Below are 21,280 nucleotides of genomic sequence, written 5' to 3'. Positions count from 1 at the left end.
AGAGGGCTTTTGGAATATATTGGGCTGAAGTAAGAAGAAAAGAAGAAATATATCTTTGGTGTAAATGCGTATGTCCGACAGTACCTGAAGGCAGCATCTTGGACCAGCGCTGCATTCTCATGACGTCAATTTTATCCGACGCGAATACAGATCGTGCTCAGAGCATCGGATCACATATCAAACACATACCTGCGGTAAGAGACGAGCTATTTAAAGATATTACGTGTAATAACATATTTTAATTGTGTTTTTAATATCGGCGGTTTAACTGAAGAATTCTTAGAAAATCGTGACATATAAATAGGACAACGTAGGTAGACGACGTATCTAGAGCCAACGGCTAACTGTTAAGGTAACGTTAGCGGTGAATGGATAACCCGAACCTGTTAATATAAACCATGTCACCTGTAAAATTACATTTTTAAAAACGAATGATTTTTAAAATGATGTAAACCCCCAGGCATTAGTTTACTCATGCCTTAAATCTTATCTCACGGCTGAATACGCCTGTAGAAAGATACGTTTATGTTGTAAGACCTCCCCTCATCCGCATCCTTGTTTCAAGCTAGTTAATGGAAGCTAACAAGCTACACTACACACACCAGCTATGATATACACTATTAATATCCTATTGCAAATGTGTTTTTTATCGCACCCCTGGTGTTTTAAACTACATGGTTGCTGTTAATTCTGATCGCAAAAGATGTTTTCCAGCTCAAAATTGACCGTCACGCCAAACTCCATCAAATAAATCCGATATTTTTGTTTCCTCTTGTAGGTAAAGACACACACGTCTCTAAAAATAAAAGCTTTTGTCGTTTTCTAAGTCTCTAAAGTCTCCTGGTAAATTCGGCATATGATAATCACATATCCGTCATACATACATACACGAACAGAATGATCCAGGATCAGGGTTACTACCTGCCCAGGTGTACATTAGACATGAGTCATGTAGTAGCTCGTGACAACTGGAAACACTGACACACCTGTGCAAACAGCAGGCAATGGCAAGAAACCTTATCAGTGTTATAATAATAAATACTGGATATAAACAGCAAGATTATTCTTAAGCTTTTTATAAGTAAATATCATTTCTTAAGTATGATTACAAAGCAGAATTGGTCACATTCTTCACATGCAAACGTGTAGTCTGTGTAGTCTTTAGATTTTAATAAAAAAGAAATGATCATGTTGAATTTATCAACTTTTAAAGGTCGTCTAAATTTACAGGATTCTGGCAAGTAAAAGATGAATCCAGATACTTTTTGAAAGAAGTTTGGTTTACCTGGCATACAACACATTGCACCAAACACCTATGTCAGCTAATATGAAGGAGAATTGACACTCTACAAGACATTTATCCAGACTTAATGTAATTTCTGACACACCTCTGCCTCTTATTCTTCTCTGTGCTTGCAGAAAAGAAGTTTGAACATATTCTTTTAACAGTCATTATTGTTTATTTTGAAGGAGGATGAACTTAAAACCTGAATGGCTGCTGCTTTTGTCCATCTCTGCTGGCGTCTGGTCAGTGCCTATTGATCGCAATGGAGACAACCAGGAACCTAAAGAGGAAGTGCCAGAGGAAAACGGGGTAATGGCCTCAGTAGTCTCAGTCGTACACATTAGTTTGGATTCAGTTTGTTGTGAATAACCTGTCCTTTCTTGCAGGACACTGGCCTTTACTACGACAGGTATCTCAGAGAGGTGATTGAGGTTTTGGAGACAGACCCTCACTTTAGAGAAAAACTGCAAACAGCCAACACAGAGGACATCAAGGTCAGTGCCTATTTTTTCTTGATTCTCGCCCACAAAGCTTCCTCGTTTACCTTTTTTTACAGCAGGTAACAAGAGAATCTGCCATTTGATTCTTTTCACCTGGATATCTTGTGTTCTTCATCAGAATGGTCGTCTCAGTAAAGAGCTGGACCTGGTCAGTCACCATGTGAGGACTCGCCTGGATGAGCTGAAGCGTCAGGAGGTTTCTCGCCTCAGGATGCTGCTCAAGGCTAAACTGGACAGCACCAACACACAGAGTGAGTGGACCCCTTTTCTGTAGACTACTGAGACAGACAGACAGAGAGAGTGTATGTACTGTACTTGTACTTACATACTGTAGATAGATTGTATTAGATTTAATTAAAGATCCCTGGTGGAGATTTAGATGGTTGCTGTAGCAGAGAGAGCAGTTTGTGTACTGTCCACTGCTATACATGTAGTAAGGTGTAATATAAAACGTTAAAAATGCCCAGAAACACAAGTGCCTTTAAGTCTTAATAACAGATAATAAAGAGTCAATGTGACCTTAATTAAATGCTCAAATTATATTACATGAAATGGAGTAAAGCAATAATTTTGCAATTATAAAAACTTTAACCAGCAAATATCTGTATTTTTATTTAAAAGAATATTAATTTGAAAGATTGAGTCGGTCAATTTTATGTTTCATCAACTAATCAACACTTATATTACTTATGAATTGCCAATAACTGATGATTTCATCAATGTAAGCATAGATAGATAATCAGAATCTTAATGGACAGTTTGAAATGAAGACACCCGTACAGGTGAAAAAAAACAACAAAAAAACATTCAAGCATGCAAATATGAAAATAGTGGATGTAGCCAGCATGACGTCACCAATTGGTTTGTTGATTCCAGTTTTGAAGTATCGTTTTGGCATTTTGCCCATTGCCGTCTTGTATTTTTGGAGCCAGAAGTGATCATATTTGGATAAGATGGTGGAGCAATGGGGGAGTGAGGAATGGATCTGACTCATGAGCCCTTTTTACGCAGAGATCTGGCAATACTGCCGCAGTGAAGCCCCTTCGTCGTTATGCCGCCTTTGTTTTTTTACACAGAACCAAACAACAAGCATCGTAATGCCACCCCAGAATGTGTTTGTAGACAGCATGCTGCCATTCAGGAAGCAAAAGAGGTCTGATGGGCATGACATGTACCACAACAGCATCAGCCTCTAGAGTGACACACAACATGTGTCGGGTAGCTCTTTCTAAACAATGACAATGGCATAACATTGCTTTATAAATCTCCCGGTGATGGGTCGCATGCATAACATGTCATCAAAACATCACACCTGTCCTGTCCTGTCCTGTCCTGCTGGCTCAACTCTCTTTACACAGACATCGATTCGGCTCTTTAAGCCATCCCTACGTCCTTGTCATGAGAGATGGAAACGGATAAAGCTGACCAGCAGGGCTCTGGTGAAACTCATAGGCCAGTCAAATATGAAGTGGATAAAAACAATTATAGAAACACTGATGAAAAGAAAGAAACCCAATAACTTAGGAGATGAAGACTCTTCAAGCATACATGCAAAAGGGACAATATAGACACATACTGAAAACCACATGGAGAGGGTGCATCAGAATCTTCTGTCTCCTATGCAGCCTACCACATCAGGACCATGTACATAGAAGGAAAGACGACAATCATCTTAGTTGAGGTAATTCAAGATCTCTGTCCTCGGCTTGTGTGAAACTAGATGGCTCCAGATGGGGAGAGAAGTTAGAAGGTGGTTGATCTCATCTCCTGCTTGGAGGGTTTGGAGCTCCCGGTCCTCATAGTCTCCCCACTTTGCAGACATTTTTGGTTGCTGTGCTTTTTCTTTGAGTTAGCTGCTAACTGCTAGTAGCTGCTTTTTAAATCTCGCGGTGGTGGGTCACACGCATAACATGTCATCAAAACATCACACCCATCCCATCCTGCTGACTCACGCACTTTACACAGATGTTGATTTGGCTCTGTTACTACCTCCGCTGCCAGCTTAAAGGTGGAACAACTTTGCCCCCCCATTTCGTGTGCATTTTATACAGAACAGTGAGGCGGATTAATGGTGCAACATTCCCGCCCTGGAAAGGTTGTGTAAAGCCTGTGACTTAAAGTGGCCATGCCCTTAATTTTGCAGAACTATAAGCTTTAATAAAATGTAATTGGTTGAGTTGTGTAAAAGTTGACCCTTAGTTGTCATGAATGATGAAATTAGCCACAGAGACCAAACTGTTTTTTGCACCAGGCTGTAGACATGTTTATTTTTGCTGTAAAGTTGGGCATTTTAACATTAGAGTCTATGGGGACTGACTTGTCATTACTTGTTAGATATACAGGTTAGAACTTGGAGGAATGTAGCCTCCATACAGAGATGCGTTCAACGTATAAAGGACATAAGGGGAGTCACGTGTCAAAAGTCCAGCGTCTGTTTGGTAATTAATGTGTCTGTCGTACAGGCCTGCAGATGGACCACGCCTCCCTGCTGAAGCAGTTTGAACATCTGGATCCCCACAATCAAAACACCTTTGAGGCCAAAGACCTCGAGCTGCTAATCTCCACGGTAAGATCCTCCAGAGATAATAAAAACTGGATTGTTTTTGACCCCAGAGACTGAAAAATCAGTCAGGGGTTTATATGTTTTGACAAAAGTTTTGATGGAATGTGGGAATGTGATGAATCCCCTCGCAGTCCAGCAGAATCAAAGTGACACTGATAAGACTCGAGGGTGCTTCAATTACAGGTCAAAACAAGATGGCAGATCTGTCACTGATTGTTCCAGACACCTAAAATGTTTGCTTTGTATTAGATATGACCCCACTTTTTGATCTCACTACGACGGCCTCTGTCTGGCTCTTTGTCTCCAGGCCACCAAGGACTTAGAGAACTACGACGCTGAGAGACATGAGGAGTTCAAACGCTACGAGATGCTGAAGGAGCACGAGAGACGGGAGTACCTGAAGGGCCTGGACCAGGAGAAGAGGGAGAAAGAGGAGAAGAGAATGCAGGAGCTTAAGGAGAAACACCGCCAGCACCCCAAAGTCAACGCTCCAGTACGCACAAATGCACCCATGTTGTGTTTTGGTGGAAACAAGTGGAAGTGAAGCTTTCTTACATGTTTTATCTCTTTCTGCTGCACACACAGGGTAGTGTTGCTCAGCTACGGGAAGTTTGGGAGGAGACAGACGGACTGGATCCTCAGGAGTTCAACCCCAAAACATTTTTTAAACTACATGGTGAGTGACAGCTCCTCTTTTAACCCCTGTCCTTTATAATGATATGAATGAATATGAATAAAGGTCTTCTCTGCCCTGTTTAGATACAAATGAAGATGGTGTTTTAGATGAGCAGGAATTGGAGGCTCTCTTCACTAAAGAGGTAAGGAAGCTATAATGCATCATGGCTTTATGATAAAGGTTTGGTTTTACTATGAAACCCCCTAAAATCCCATGACAGAAAATCAAAAATGGATGATCATCTATTTGAAAATACAGCTGTTTCATCTGCGCCCCTGCAGACTTTCTAAAAGTAAAAGTTTTGAACCTGACAGCAGTGATACGCACAGCAGCACGGTAACATCTGTTCACTTCCCTCCTCCAGCTGGAGAAGGTCTACGACCCGAAGAACGAGGAAGACGATATGATGGAGATGGAGGAAGAAAGGCTGAGGATGAGGGAGCATGTCATGAAGAATGTGAGTCTTAAGTATTCACTTTGATCTCTCTTTGCTCTTGTTTTCATCACATGCCATGAGTCACTCTCCACTGTTTTTCTCCCCTCCGCTTTGCTTTGACTGTTAATGTTTCTGTGTTAAAAGGTGGACACAAATAAAGATCGTCTCGTCAGCCTGGAGGAGTTCCTGAAATCCACAGAGAAGAAGGAGTTCAGTAATCCCAAAGAGTGGGAGGTAAAGAGCCCAGAGGTGGCCTGAAGGTCGGGGAAGTGGGCGGGCGATTGGAGGGTCTGTGGTTCAAATCCCAGGACAGGCTGGGGAAATGTGGGCGGTGAAGTTAAATGGTACTATATTCTTTCCCTCATCAACTCGCACACTTGGAGCTGCTTCTACAAGTGGCTGCTGGGAATAGAAAAAATGAAGTGTAACGTTGCATTTACTTGCACCGCACCGCTATAACGCTGTTGGGTTGGAGGGACGGTTTCAGTCCAGCAGAACCAGAGATATCGTCTTTGTTTTTCACACATTCTTCTTCCTCTTCAAAACATGTTGCCTAAACTACCTACAATGCAAGTTGTCTGTTGAGTCAGAGATTCTCGTGTTATGCTAGTAGCGTCTGATGCAGCCTTGAGCTTCCAGCCTGCAGCAGAGATGAGTAGCAGGCTAACTCAGCACAAAAAGATTTTTAAAAAATTCAAACTTGTAGTTTCCTCTGGATCCACATATGCAGTAATACACACTGAGACCTGTGTATAGGTGTTTCAAATAAGGTGAGGTAAAGTTAAACTTGTGCTTGGTTAAATAAGGGTGTGTTTGCACATCAGAACTAGATTCTCAGCAGGTTTCTGTAAATATATCATTGTCAAAGCTATCCTCAGCTTCAGTGAAGAGTTTTAATGTAATGAAAATATCACAGGAGGGACAACCTGTTCTCATTTCCAGGGCATCAAATACAGATGCTTTGTCACGCCCCTCGGCGTCTCATAGCAACGAAAAATGTCATGTTTTGGGTCAAAATAAGTACAAATGTAACGTAATATAATGTGACGTAAACGTGTCAAATGACTGAGGTCAGTGTACGACAGCTATATGTCAATTGTATTTTGTTACACTACATTGTTACAACATTGAGTTCAGGTTTCAGCCTGAACACAAAGTATTGTCCCCTGGATGGAAGTTAGGTTGTGTTTGACCCATACACCTCTTTTCCCTCCCGCCTACGTGGACTTTCTCGCTCTTTCTACTGTGTCAGTTGCTCTCAGAATCAGGTATTGCCGCAAATGGGTTTACACCGTAGTTATATGAAAGCCAGTGTGTCACATTAAGATGCAAAAGGGTGCCTTTGGCGTCGATATCACGTGCTGAGGGGCGTGACAAAGCGGCAGTATTTGATGCCCTGGGAAAGAAATGAGAGAAAAAAAAATCTGGAATGAACGCCGTAATACAGATTTCTCTTCTAGTAAAGGAGGGGTTATAATTACCTTGTCACATAAAGAGCATCCCAAGCATCAGCAAAATTCATTTGAATACTAAGTAAAGTAGGTGAATGGAGACAATAGAAGCAGGACCAACTGATGAGGTTACAGTCATGAGTCTGAAGACGGCTTAGCCTTTACAAACCAGTAACATTTTCATAGTAGAGTGAATTCTTTGTGTTACATCCGTTTCCTCTGCTGCAGACTCTGGAGGCCAAACCGGTGTACACAGAGGAAGAGCTGCAGCGATTTGAGGTTGAACTCCGAGACAAAGAGGAGGAGCTGAAGAGGAAGGCAGAGAATCTGCGTCAGCAGCAGGAGCTGCTGAAGGAGAGAGGCAAAGCCCTGGAGGCCCAGAGGAGAGAGTACCAGCAGGTAACTGTCCCGCCATGTCAATCACAGCCTCACGTCATCTGAGACTGGACTAGAGTGGATCCCCTGACACAATCATACAGGGGGCAACCTTGAAATATATTCACTCAACAGCCAGTTTTCAGCCTGTAATAAGCGTCAAGCATGTACAGATAATTCAATTTTTCTGTTTCAGGCAGTGTTAGAAATGTCCCAGAGACAGAAAGAGCAGCAGGCAGCAGACGGGCAGCCTCCTGCGGGTCCTAACGGAGAACTACAGTTTCAACCAGAGGCACAAAAAGTGGAAGACAAAGGTAAACAATCTGTGATGTGATATGTGTTATTGTTGGTATGGATTTCTGTAGTGATTGTTTTTTATCCAGTGAATCTTCCTCTTCTCTCTCCTCACAGAGGCAAAAGTCCCAGCTGAGCAGCAAGCCGAGGCCCCGAATAATCTGCCCGCAGAGCCTCCACAGAATCTGCCTTTACACACTTAACGCAGCATGCTCTGACAGCCTTAACACGCACACACACATACACTCACTCACTCCGATTTGCACTGACACAGATATCCAGATGGGTTCCACAAAGTGAATTACGTGAACTGTATGTATAAATTCAGACGGACGTGGCTCGCTAATCATGACATATTGTACTGTGTGTTCATCTCTGTGGTCTACATTAGATTTAAAGATCTCAAAGCAACAGTATACGTATTTTCAGAAATCTTCAATTTCAGTGAAGTTTTCATTAATGCAGGGTCTAATGTGTGAAGTCATAAACATCATCAAATAAAGTCTTAATTTAAAGCCTCTAAACCAGACTTCTCTCTGATTTGATCTGAAGTTATTTGGGGGTCACTGGCCGGGACAAATTTCGACTGTGTACGTTCCACCTTCCTCTACAATAGAATAAGTATGAAACGTACTCTATGATAAATCCAGACAGAAGGAGATAAGTGGATGTGTGTGTCACCCCGTTAAGATGTGTTCTGTGCTCCCAGCCTCTTCCCCCTCCTCCTCCTCTGGGTCACTGTGCCTCTGCAGACACTGGACCTGTTGTCCACTGTCATGGCTCCCCAGGGACCTGCTGATGCTTCTTGTTGTCCCGCTGAAGAGATGCTCCCCTGGCCGCCACTCAGGGCATTCCTATCAGCATTCCTCTAACCCGCTGACCTGTCGTGACCCGCAGGGCCCCTCCCCTCCTGGTGTCCACGCAGCTGCCCGCTGTCAGTCACCACTCTCATATCTGCCAAATAAAGACGTCTTCAGGAAGCTGCCTGGATCATCAAGTCGGTGTTTATTATGACGTAATGCCTGGAGTTCAGACGCAGCAGGAACATTTATTTTGAAATGTCCAGTCTCATAGACAGAGAAGCACTACAGTTCTTCCATGTAAACAGGTTTTGATATGTCCCAGCTAATATAAATACATAATATACACTTCTTTTTTTAGCACAAATGCACATGCAAACCAGGTAAAGCATTATAGTTTTATTCTGTTGCTAATTCAGTTTTGTATTGGGGCATACTCCCATTTAAAAAATCCCAAGTCTCCACTCTTAAGTCAGCAGTAAAATAATACTGGAAGATACCAAAAAATTGTTTTCAAAGCTGATGTTGATGGATGTAAATAGTATGCCTGTAAAGCGAAAGGGAATGATAGTATGACAGTCACTCAGTTTAGATGCTTTAATGAACCTTAACTTCTTAATTTATGACATTCTCACAAAAGTATAAACTTGTTTTTATAAAATTAAGATGGAAAGTAGCTGTTAAAGCCATTTTTATGTGTTGAAATAACATAAGACCAATTTTTAAACGCTTAGGAAATGAATACTGAAAGAAATCATGAAAAGCTAAGCTAAAGAAGTATATATTTAATTCTATACTTAACTAAAAGCATAATTAGACAAAGGGATTCATTATTCATGTTGGTGGGATTGTGTCTGTCTTTTATTAGCCACTTGCCTTCAAGCTGATTTCCTGTAAATTTTGCGTGAGGCTCTGCTCCCTGTGGGAACTCCAACAGGTCCATGTTGTGTGGTGTCTGCTGTTCTGCAGAGGGTTTCGTCCACAACAGGAGCTCTGACATTTCATCCAGCTGTTTGTGACCAGAGGTGACACTGAAGCTGTCAACACACTGTCAGCGGCTCTGTTAAGACGTCATGGCAGGAGGGCATGATGCAGTGTGATCCTGTGAGTACTCTGTGCTCAGGAGTGTTATAAATGTAAATTACTGTACTCTCTTTTCTCTTAATATTTCTGTTTTTCTTTTTAAAGAAAGATTAATTTCACTTTTGATATTAAGCATTTTACTGCAACGACACTTCAGTCTTCTTCTTCATAAGTAAAATGTAATGACAGAATCTGGACATTTAAAGCAGTATTATTCCATGACAGGTTATTAATGTTTGAAGTATTACAGTTAAAGAATAAAAGTTCTTCCTTATTCAGTGACAGTGGCCTCAGTGAGTTGTGCATCCCTCAGTGAGGAACAAATAAGCACTGTCATTCTATAAATGGCTCTTTTCTATGTTTTTACAGTCTCAGATGAGGTTGTCATTTGAGGTTGTGTTGTGTGAAGGTCTTTGCTGATAATGTTAAATATTTCTGAGGCAGTCAGTCGAGTCTTCATTAGGTAATAGACTTAATTCAGAAAGAGGTGACATAGTGCCTTATTGTGCTTTTTATTTTTATGCTGCCTCACTGCAAAGAGAATTTCCTCTGACCTGAACCATCAATGATCAGTTTTTTGTTCATCTCTCCAAATTATGATTTTTTTTCTTTCTCCAAATTTAATTTGGCTGCACTTTGAATCTCACTGGCCCCTCTACTGAACATCATCCTCACTGAAGAGGGCATTACGTCACCTCCACCACATCCCCTCCTCCCCCATCTCTCTTCCGTCACTACCTAGGTGCTAAAGACCCGCCTCCCCTGCGCTGTGACTGGCTGACAGACCGAGCCTTTCATGACTGGTGATGGTGACTGGTAAATTTTTACTGACAGAAGAAGCGGGTGATTTAATCATGAAGAAGGAATTGTCAACATTTTTATTCAATAGGTTTGAATAAATCATTTAACCCCCATAAGAACCCCCCAAATGACTCACTTTATAATAAACTTTTAACAAAAGTCAAAGTCCTGGTCATTTTAAAGTTGTTTATCTCTGACTGTGACCTTTTAAATGTTCCTCATACTCCTCAGTTTCACACAAAAACATTATAGTCCATGATAGACATTTGGCCTAAACTCTTATGGTACCAGTTCATTGCATTTCTCTGATTTGGCCACCAGAGGGCGCACTTGTTTAATTATTTCAGCAAGTTTCATGTACCACACAGTGAGGATAAATTAAGGAAATAATTCTAACTCTGATCGTGTGTTTTAGTTTTGTGTTTCAAGACAGAAAACTTTGAAAGGGTGCAATTAGAGATGAGTGTGAGGATGTGAGGAGTTTCTGTGGTGGCCGCCGGTGTGAGCTTGTTTCTTTAAGACCCAGCATCTCACTGAGGAGGAGAGATGAGGGAAGATAAACGATGGGAGGTCGTCAAGGTGCACACAAACATCAGGAAGGAGGCCGGAAGCGCTATTATTTGTCTTCACAATAAAGTTTCAACCAAGTAGTGTTTTTGTTTTAGGTTATTTTTAGAAGGGATATATTTGATCTTTTAACAGAGTGACACTACATTACTCAGTTTCAACAAAAGATAGATGTCCACAATGAGTCAATACCAATCATTACACCTGTCCTCGGTTCCTGTTAGCCCGCCTGTCCTGTAAATCAGTGTTTTCCAGCTTTCTCTGGCTTGTGATCCTTTAGAGCAAAGTGGTGTCTACTCAGAATCAGGTGCATTATGTTTAGTTGTAAGCAGCTCAATCAAAGACTGATGTTTCCTCCTCAGACGGTTTAATTTGAAAAGTTTTAAGACATCTGAAGAGATACAACTATCAAGTTTCCCTCAATAAAAAAACAGGGATGAGAGACACATGAAATTGTAGCAGAATTACTATGTGGTTTTTAATTATCCTTTTTACTTTACCTAATAAAACCAGCCCTGAATCATACTAATACTAATAATAAAACTACTTATACTACAGCCAATACTATACTATATAAGATATACGTCATATATATTAGATATTATTATATACACTAAAATGTATATAATAATATCTAATATATGGTGGTTCCCAACCATTTTCCATAAGAGACCCCTTTTCTGTCATTGAGTAAACTGATGATCCCTGACTACGTGACATATTTAATGGATATTTCATATTATATTCAACATATAACAATAACAGTACAGAACATCTGATAAACTGCACTGTCGACTCAAATAGTGAATGCATTAGCTACAGGAAGTTTCTGTACAACAAAAGATTTGGGTAAAATTTGGGCAAATTATTATTTGTGAATATTCATCAAAGATGAGTTCTTTTTTGGGACAGATTCAGTGTATTCTTCTGCTGAAAATGCTGAGATATAAGCCTGTATAGTTAATTTATTATTATTATTATTATTATTATTGCAGCATTTTTAGCATTTTTTTTTTATCATTAAGTTTTCTTATACCCCTTTAATTCAAGAAGGCCTCCCAACCCTTTGGTGATCCCTGATGGGGCCGCAACCCCAGGTTGGGAACCAGTGAGCTAAATGATAATTAAAATGAGAGCAACAAATGAGATAAGAGGAAAGAAAAGCAATTTAAAAAAAATCACTGATAAAAAAAATGTTAAATAAGCAATTAAAATACTCAAGTACATTGACTCAGTGTGTAGGTGGGCTGTGTAATTTTTCAGTATATAAAAAGTGTGCCTGTAGGTTCAAATCTTTGTGGCACTTCGGTCAGACAATCGATGTACTGGATCTGACCAGCTGTTTGCATGCATTTGCAGACTTGCATCTTTTATTGTGAAAGTCTTGACCGGATGTTGCCCGTGTTTCCTGCGTGCAGCTTGACGCAGCGGCTGAGCAGCACCGTCGCTCCCACAGCAGAGAGAGAGAGGGAGGGGATGGGGCAGGCTGGTAACCGGGCTGTAACGGGGATAAGCTGCAGCCTCCGTGTCTCAGGTGCTCCGATGGAGTGAACCGGCCAGCGATGCGCCTTTACTTCCTTTCTCTGTCCATCATGGAGAGGGTAAGACACACTGACCGTGCGGCGGCGGCTGGGAGCCACCGTGATGCTCGGTACACAGATCTAGGCGTGCGTTAGACCGTCCAGCTGTTTTTATGGGTGGGGGTGGTGTGGGGAGGAGGAGGAGGGGAGGCAGTGGGGTGTTGATAGGAAATAGACGCCTTGCAGTCGGAATAAAGCCAAAGCGGCGCACCGTGTTCCGACATCTGGCTCCATTATATCCCTAAAAATAATCCAATTGCGTGATATCTTGTGATTAAATGTGTTAATTAGGCCTACATCATTTCCAGCGTGATTGGCACCTCCTACCGTGATGTGATAGCGGTGTGAGGCTACACTGCTCAGCCCTACATGCATAGAAATAGGCTGTTTATTACATATTTAGACCATTTATTTTGTTAGACAGCAATCCATCTCCCGTCCTGACACCCTGAAGATAATAAGCCTCCTGATTCCCCTACAATATTTTTTTACAGATGGGTTCCGGAGCCGTAGAGAGAAGCCCATTTCCTCCTGGATACAGCCCGTAATTACAATTCATGATGACACCCTTTTTTCTCTCCTCACACATGAATGTATGAAACAGCGCCGCATCTATCTGCTACCTACAGGCCTGATAATTGTTCTGTGTTTGCGTGACGGCGTTTTTGTAGGCTGCTGAGGTAAAGCCACCATTCACGACTCATTTCCGTACATCATGCGCATTCATTTTCACCATCATGATGACTATGGACGCTCGGATACATAAAGCTGAGACATGCACTGATGGATGAATTACTCCAGACGTTGGGTATCGCGATGGCAGTCAGTGGAAGAGAGAGCTCTGCTGCAACAGCAATGGTTTTTCTGTCTTTGAGGTTTGGAGGAACGCCTGGGAGAGGTGCATGTAGTGTGTATATGTGTGTTTGTGTGTGTGTGTGTGTGTCAGGGTGGCTCACGTGTGATGGTATGAGGGATCACAACCTGGTGGGCAGCACAGGCTTTATTACAACATCCTGTGCTCCACATCATTTTGTTCCGTCACATTATTCAAACTAAAATGTCCTCTCCCTTTCTTCTTCTTCTCTCCAGGTTCGTCTCTCATCTCAGTGAAGCCTGGGCCAGGGGTCAGAGGTCATCCACCAAACCTGCACTTCTCCCTCTTACCCCTGCACCCCCACCCCACCCTGTCCCTCCACCAGCCCCTGTCACCCCACACTGTTTCCCCAGAACACTGGAACTTATCTGACCTCCTCTTCCCCACACTTTTCTCTCCCTCACACACTCACACACTCACACACTCACACACTCACAGAGCTCGTCTCCCCCCCAGCACTTGTCTCTTGCCTGCCACCCAATCAGCTTGAGAGGAACGACCCCCCCTAACCGACGAAGTTACTGTTGGCCAGTTGATGACGAGTCAGTGGTCCACCAGGCAAGTGTCCTAGACAGCTTCTCAGACAACACCTCTCACACCCAGGCCTCAAGATGATGTGCGAGGTGATGCCCACCATCTCGGAGGACGGGCGCGGCGGCGGAGGAGGCGGCTCGTCTTCCCCGGCGGGGGGCGGAGGAGGGATGGGCGGAGGGATGGGAGGCATGGGGGGCTACGGCGGCAGGGATCCCCGCAGTGGTGGTGGTGGTGGTGGTGGCAGCGGCGGTGGCAGCGGCAGCGACGAAGGGGGCAGCACTGGCAACCTGGAGTCGCTGATGGTGAACATGCTGACGGAGAGGGAGAGGCTGCTGGAGAGCCTGAGGGAGACCCAGGACAGCCTGGGGACGGCGCACCTACGCCTGAGGGAGCTGGGCCACGAGAAGGAGTCACTCCAGAGGCAGTTGTCCATCGCCCTGCCACAGGTACGATGACTTAGGGGGTCAGGAGGAGGTGGGAGCAACTGATACACCTAGTTTTAATATCACATAATGCTGTTTCAGTACTGCGCCGTAGCACACACTACCAGGCACAGTCCCAGGGGCCCATGTGTCAGGGGCCTCCTGGCCTTTACTTCAAATACCAATCAGGAAGAGACTCAAAATGACCACAAAGAGACATAAAACAACAACAAAAAAGACATAAAATAACCTCAAAGAGACACAAAATGATCACAAAGTGTGTGTGTCTTGCTCCAGTGTGGGAGAGGTGGTGGGGCCCTTTGCATATCTGTGCCCAGGGGCCCATTGTCTGTAAGAGGGTATCGTTATTTTCATAGATACGATTATACCTACATTGTAATAGGCCATATTTGTGTTTTGCCTTGTCAAGGTCAGACTGAAAGTGTGAATGAAGGAAGGTCTCATCAAAAAATGATCTGTGCAACTGGCTTGAAAGGACAAGATCAGTCATATCTCTAATGGCATTGCATTGTGTAAGGTAAAGACAAGTGCATGCACAGCCCACATTTGAGATTTTACTTTGCGTAAACAGTTCACCCCAAAATGAAGACCCATTTGTATCAGAGTGTAACGTAAGGTGGATTCAAAAGTACATCATTTACGCCATTATCTCTCACGTAGTTATTCACAGTGCCGTGGACAGACACATGCACATCCTGCAGTAGCATGCGAGGATACACTGCACTGCACGCATGACTGAAGTATGATCACTGAGGAGAACATAGGAGATGATGCCAGGACCCGTATTTCAACAATCTATTCACTAAACTAAACAGTGTTAAGAGGCTGTTTTAAAAAAGGCTCTGTGTTTTATGCTTTCATTAGAGCAGGAAAAAACACTGTTAGCTACGAGCTTAAGCTTTAATAGTTTGGGTGAAGGTTGAGATTGAACAGATGGAAGTATTGGTAAGAATCTGCTGTTTGTTTTTTGGTTCTCCATGCTGGCACGTGGGTGTGTGGTTGTGGTGAACTGTTCCTTTAATGCTCCTAGTACTCTCAGCTACTAGATTCAGATATCGTTGGGGATGTGCATGAGTCTGTTTTGAAAACAGGGAGAAACAGGCAGCTCAAAAACTTAACCCTTAAAAATTCTAAATGAAGATCTAATAAACATATGCAGAATATAACACCAGAATGCAGGATTAACTTCAACATTCATCCTTGCAGGCAGCAGTGTTGGAAAAGTACTAAAATCATTTTCTTACTGTATAAAAAAGCATCAAAAGCAAAAAAAACTCCACTAAAAGTAGAAATCCTACGTTCAAAATCTGACATCAGCCTAAGTAAACACGTATTATCGGTCGGATCTTGTACTGTATCAAAAGTACTCCTAGTGAAAATGGTTCCTTTCACAGTGTTGAATTATTGATGCATTAACCTGTTAGCAGGGTTTTAATGTTGTAGCCGGTCCAGGTGGCGCTGAGTCTGACTCCTTTATTGTTCTGCTGGGGAGTTTAAAGTACAGCAACACAGATGGAAACCATCGTATCTCCAACATCAACATCATCTTTCTTTTCTCCCATTAAAACCCTTTAGACGATGTCACAAATGTGAAGCTAAGATAAGGCTGCATTGTAAAGTCTTCAGGGTAAAACATGGCTGCGATATTATAACAGTGGGTACTTAATGAGCTCAGTGCATGGGGAATAACAGATTTAAAGAAATACAACCAATACCTTAAAATTGTACTTGACTGTAGTAAAATTCTTAACTTAAAGGAGTATTTGATTGCTGGAAAGATGTTTTTATTTTCTCAAAACTGGGTTGTCTGTGCAGTAGAAAGATGAAGATACTGTGGTACTCGCTTTCACGCAAGAGGTAAAAGACCTACAACTCCCAGAATGCCTTGCGCCGCACTGGGCCAAAAAAAGGTCCCGCTGGTGCAGGTTGCTCGTCGGAAAAACAATATGGCGGTCAGTAGGTAATAACTGATCTCGAATAACAGCTAAACCGTAAACTAAAAATATGTTTTAGTTTTAGTTTTTAGTTTATAGTTTGGTCTGTGTTTTAGAGTGAGAGGTAGCTTTCTCTCTCGATCCACTTCTATACTCTTTGTGTCATGGTCGTGGGCATTCAGATATGAGGAAGTACAATCTGTAGTTTGAACGACAGACCTAGAGCCAGCGAACATCATCATCCGGCGGATTTTTACTGTCTAATGAGCAGGAAGATCTGGGCACTGACAAGAAGGAGGGAATTTTAACAGTTCATCGACACATACTACCCACATTATTATGACACAGAGCTGGTTGAAAATCAGCAAAGTATTCCTTTAATGATGCTGGATTATCATTCAGCAACCATGACTAGTTGCAAGTAGTTTTCGGTTTCTACTGTAATATACAGTGAAACTATATCACCTTTAACATTTACAAACAGCAGTAAACAAAGGCAGTAGAGGTTAATGACAGAAACACACCCTTGTCTTAATATCAACAAGAGAAACTGAAACTAAACCTCATGTTGCCAGCTTGTTAACATGGCAGCTCAGATAGTGTCACTTAAGTGAGACAGAGTAAAATACCACTAGAACGAAGCATACAAACCTGTAATGCACTTGACAGGCAAACTTATCACACAATGATGTAGGCTTTCTAACACCAGCCTACAATGATGCTCTTTGATAACTGGTAAGAGCTACTGGGTTGCACAGTGGTTAATGCACTTCCTTTGTGCCGTATATAGAGCCTTCATTTTCCCAGGAGATCGTACCCAGTGGCAGACAGAACTGCACGGTGAAAGCCAGGCTTATAGGGAACCAATCTAAATGACAGTTGTGTCACTGTATAGCTGTTACATTGTGCAATCAACACTTACTTTATAATGACAAGTTAAAGCAAAAAATTGTATTTCCACTTAAACAAAAGCTAAGTGTAGCCCCGCCTTGTACCCCTTTGTATCACTGTTACATTCAAGTCACATTGCTCATCACCTGATTTTTCCAAAAGTATAAAGCCTGTGATCTTTGACAAACCCAGAACAATCTGTACGAACAATTTTTGCAACAAAAAACCCCCACCAACATTAAATTGTGACTGTATGTGCCATGCAGGTAGCTGGAAATGACGTATACCCTTGCTTTTTTGTAAAAGACAAGCAAAGTACTGTGTTATTTTGTGTGAAAAAATAAAAATCATTGGAAAGTTACATCAGTACAGAGCTATAACAGATAATAGAACTTTAAATTTTGGTTAAAGATGTGTCATTTCATCTGATTGGAATAGGAAATACAGTCACTGTATTCAGAAACAAGCTGAAACTCTTTGTTATTGTGCTGCTATTTTTCAGTCTTTGAGGATTCTAGAAATACTTCCAGAGCAGCGGCTAGTGTTGGTGACCTGCCTTCTAGGTTTTCGAAAATTGTTAGGGATTTTTTTTTTCTAAAATTGTTTACCTGTGTGATGGTAATACACAAGAAGCACAAGGTGGGGCTGAGCTACAACCTGGAGACGATGGCAAAATGTTGCATTTGCCCCTGGAGTCCAGGAGCCAATTATTATATTATCCCACATCCCAGTGCCCGAGAGCTAATCATTTTGTAATTCCACTCAACATACAAGGGCTCCGTCTCTATTTTCAGGCGGGAGTCATTGTTGGATGCCTCGGGCGCCGATGATGCCTCCCTCATTGTTAGTGCACTATTTTTCTCTGTCGCTACGCCTGGAAAAAAAAAATCAAAATGAAATAACAGATGTAGCAGCGCCGCACGTTCTAACACACAGTGACTGGACATTAAAGGGCAATATTACCTCACTGAGAGGAGATCAATATGGTGCACACATCTGCAGAAACACACACACGGGCACAGAGGAACACACGGAGCTGTGATACATGCTACAGTAGATGAGTTCACTGAGTTCGTCTGTGTGTGTTAGACGTTGCCAAGAGAGAAAAATAGGAGAGAGGGATGGAGAGAGTGACAGCATGGCACACACACACACATACACACACACACACACGGAGAAAAACCTGGTGATATGAAACACAGAGAGACTAACAAATCAAGCCTATTTGCATATTGCTGCATACTAATAAGGTGGCTTCTAGAGTCTGTTTTAGATGTGGTGTATCATGACAGGGGGAGATTGAAATGGATGAAGAGGGAGAGTGGCAGAGAGAGTAGGAAAAAGCTGAATGCTAGCGTAGAATGATTTGCATCGACCAAAATGACAGCGATCGAAAGAGAGGAATCTAGAAAGTGTGTGGTACCGGTGGTCCATCTCACTCCATCTTTTACATGAATTAATCCCAGAATTATGATATCCTTTGGGCCCAGAACATGCCATCTGCACACAGCAATTTCCTCCTTGATCCTCCCTACTTCCATCTTTTCAAATAAGCTTCTTTCCTTTCATGTCCTTCTTCATCCTCCCATAATTCAGCCCAGTGAGCACATGAGATGTAGAGGCTTGTTAGAGACTGTACATGCTGTACTTTTCTTTTTTTTGTAAATGCATTTTGGCTGGCAGAGGGTGTCGAGGTAAGGCGGCTGTTTGCTGCCGTGTGGGTAAACTGATGAGTGGTAACACAGAGCAAAGAACACAGCGGCACGGCGCATCCATCAGTGCCCTTTAATGACTTGTTTTGCATAAGCAGTTTTTGAAAAACACACAAGATTCGGCGCACACGTGGTCGTGTGCTCTGTGTCATGTGCATATCACGCCACCGTCATGCACGAGCAGAGAGGACAATCAGTGCACGGATGAGTGGTTGTGCAAAAGATCATGTGTTCAGTGGAGGGCTGTGATTGGAGAAAAAAAAAAATCATCTCTGCTGAAAGTTAGTATTTCATGATGTCACTCTCTGTGTTGATTTGTTGCCATAGACACATTAAGTTTGACCAAAGGCAACAGATTTTAATCATAACTATCATGTAGCTAACCTCACATTATACATAATTGGATTCAATTACACAAAATCACAACAATTCAACTGGACTGCTGTCAGTTGGAAATATAAGACATTACAGTACGCTGGCCTCACTCCAGCTCCTCTCATGCTTGTTTAACCTCCAGGCGTTTGTTTTAATGACAGCCAAACGCACAGCCAGTCATGGTTATTGAGCAATTAAACCAATTTCAGGTGCAGCACGTGCAATAAACATGGTTGTTAGATTTTATATTGAGGCCTGGTTTAAGAGTCCCGGTGGCCATTAACCGTGAGCGCTGTGGTAGATATGGCAAAGATTATACAGTATGTTGCTGTGTGGAGGGATTTCCTCACTGCATGTCTGTGCTTGTTTTTTCATCGCAGTGAAAGTCTGTGAGGTTGACTGTGTATGTTTGCTAATGAAATCAAGACATGTTCACTGTAGATAATTGTGCTGTGTGGGTTAAGGGGGAATATTGGCAGTAAACGTTACATTCTGCAGTCTTTGTTTATTAGTGTAAGTTTGTCATTCTTTGGGTAAAGTGGCCAAAGTCAGGGGAGGTCACCTCATGCTGAGACCATGGAGTTTGGCAAAGATTGTTTTTTTTTTAAACTGATCATCATTTGTTGGTTTTAGACCTGCTGACTCAACATTCCACTGATTTATACAATGGAGAAATTCATAAAAGAAGCATTCATTCATTCATTCTTTACTGTAACAGCTTATCCTGTTAAGGGTTGTGGGGGGACTGGAGCTTATCACCATTAATGAAGCAACAGAGGAAATAAAAATATTTGCCTCACGGTGGAAATCCAGTGTATGGCAGCCCATTTCCACCAGTGTGATGAAAAGAAAAAAAAAGACCCTGTAGGTCCTAATGAGGAACTTTTTTGAATGACTAAGTGTCTTAAAATGATGACTAACTTATCTCAAAAAAGAATCACTTATCTCAAAGTAATGACTAACTTATCTTAAAATAATGACTTATCTAAAAAAAGGACTAACCTATCTCAAAATAATAACTTACTTATCTCAAAATAATGACTTACTTATCTCAAAATAATGGCTTACTTATCTCAAAATAATAACTTACTTATCTGAAAATAATAACCTACTTATCTCAAAATAATGACTTACTTCTCTAAAAATGACTAACTTACCTCAAAATGACTAACGTATCTCAAAATAACTTGCTTATCTCAAAATAATAACTTCTCTCAAAATAATGACTTACTTCTCTCAAAATAATGACTAACTTATCTCAAAATAATGACTAACGTATCTCAAAATAATAACTTGCTTATCTCAAAATAATAACTTACTTATCTCAAAATAATAACTTACTTATCTCAAAATAATGACTAACTTATCTCAAAATAATGACTTACTTATCTCAAAATAATAACTTACTTATCTCAAAATAATGACTTACTTATCTCAAAATAATAGCTTACTTATCTCAAAATAATAACGTACTTATCTCAAAATAATGACTAACATATCTCAAAATAATGGCTTACTTGTCTCAAAAATAATAACTAACATATCTTAAAATATTGACTTACTTAAAATAATGACTTAGTGTCTCAAAATAATGAGAATCCTCCTGAAAATAATGAGCTAGTACAATTTCTCATTATTTTGAGATGACATGACAATATTCTGAGGTAACTATGTCATTATTTTTGAGAAAGCTTATCTTAATATCTTAGTGTCTTGAGATACTAACTTGTTATTTCAAGATACCAATTCATTATTTTCATGTACTAACTCATTATTTTGAGACACAAAGTCTTTTTGTTTAGGTAGAAACCCTGTTTTATAAGGATATTCTAAGTCATTATGTTGAGAAAGCTTCTCATTATTTTAAGATATCAGGTCATTATTTCGAGCAAGTTTCTCATTATAATGACTTGCAGGATTGTGTTTCTGTCACACAGGCAGAAATGGGCTCCCATACAATACAACACAGCCATAAGACATAAAACATGGAAACCTTCATTCCCCTGCTAACTTGTTTCTAATCCCTCTTCCTGTAAAACCAGCCGGTCAAGCCAAGTTTGTGCCTGCTCTCTGACGGCATTCTGGGAAATGAAGGACATCACCAAT

The 21,280-nt window shown here is 41.4% G+C and overlaps 2 protein-coding genes across 6 annotated transcripts in view; both read left to right on the top strand.

The window, feature by feature from the left end:
• Positions 1–76: 76 nt before the first annotated feature.
• Positions 77–8,104, top strand: nucb1 (nucleobindin 1). The gene is made up of 13 exons (XM_050069603.1): positions 77–194; positions 1,471–1,594; positions 1,672–1,779; positions 1,904–2,036; positions 4,248–4,351; positions 4,656–4,841; positions 4,934–5,024; positions 5,108–5,166; positions 5,389–5,481; positions 5,605–5,694; positions 7,140–7,310; positions 7,483–7,600; positions 7,698–8,104. Exons 2-13 carry the CDS (start codon positions 1,475–1,477, stop codon positions 7,781–7,783), a joined length of 1,359 nt encoding a protein of 452 aa, XP_049925560.1. The 5' UTR covers positions 77–194; positions 1,471–1,474; the 3' UTR covers positions 7,784–8,104.
• A 4,191-nt stretch (positions 8,105–12,295) lies between these two features.
• ppfia3 (PTPRF interacting protein alpha 3) overlaps positions 12,296–21,280 on the top strand; it is a 36,902-nt gene continuing 27,917 nt past the window's right edge. For all 5 annotated transcript variants that reach the window (XM_050070019.1, XM_050070018.1, XM_050070017.1 and 2 more), the window contains exons 1-2: positions 12,296–12,432; positions 13,501–14,265. In XM_050070019.1, the coding sequence (XP_049925976.1) occupies positions 13,897–14,265 (369 nt within the window). In that variant the 5' untranslated portion in view covers positions 12,296–12,432; positions 13,501–13,896. The remainder of the gene's footprint in view (positions 12,433–13,500; positions 14,266–21,280) is intronic.

This window comes from Epinephelus moara, chromosome 18 (assembly GCF_006386435.1).
Source record: "Epinephelus moara isolate mb chromosome 18, YSFRI_EMoa_1.0, whole genome shotgun sequence".
NCBI lineage: Eukaryota > Metazoa > Chordata > Actinopteri > Perciformes > Serranidae > Epinephelus > Epinephelus moara.
Note: the sequence above shows the minus strand (reverse complement) of the source record. Positions and strands in the feature narration are given on the sequence as shown.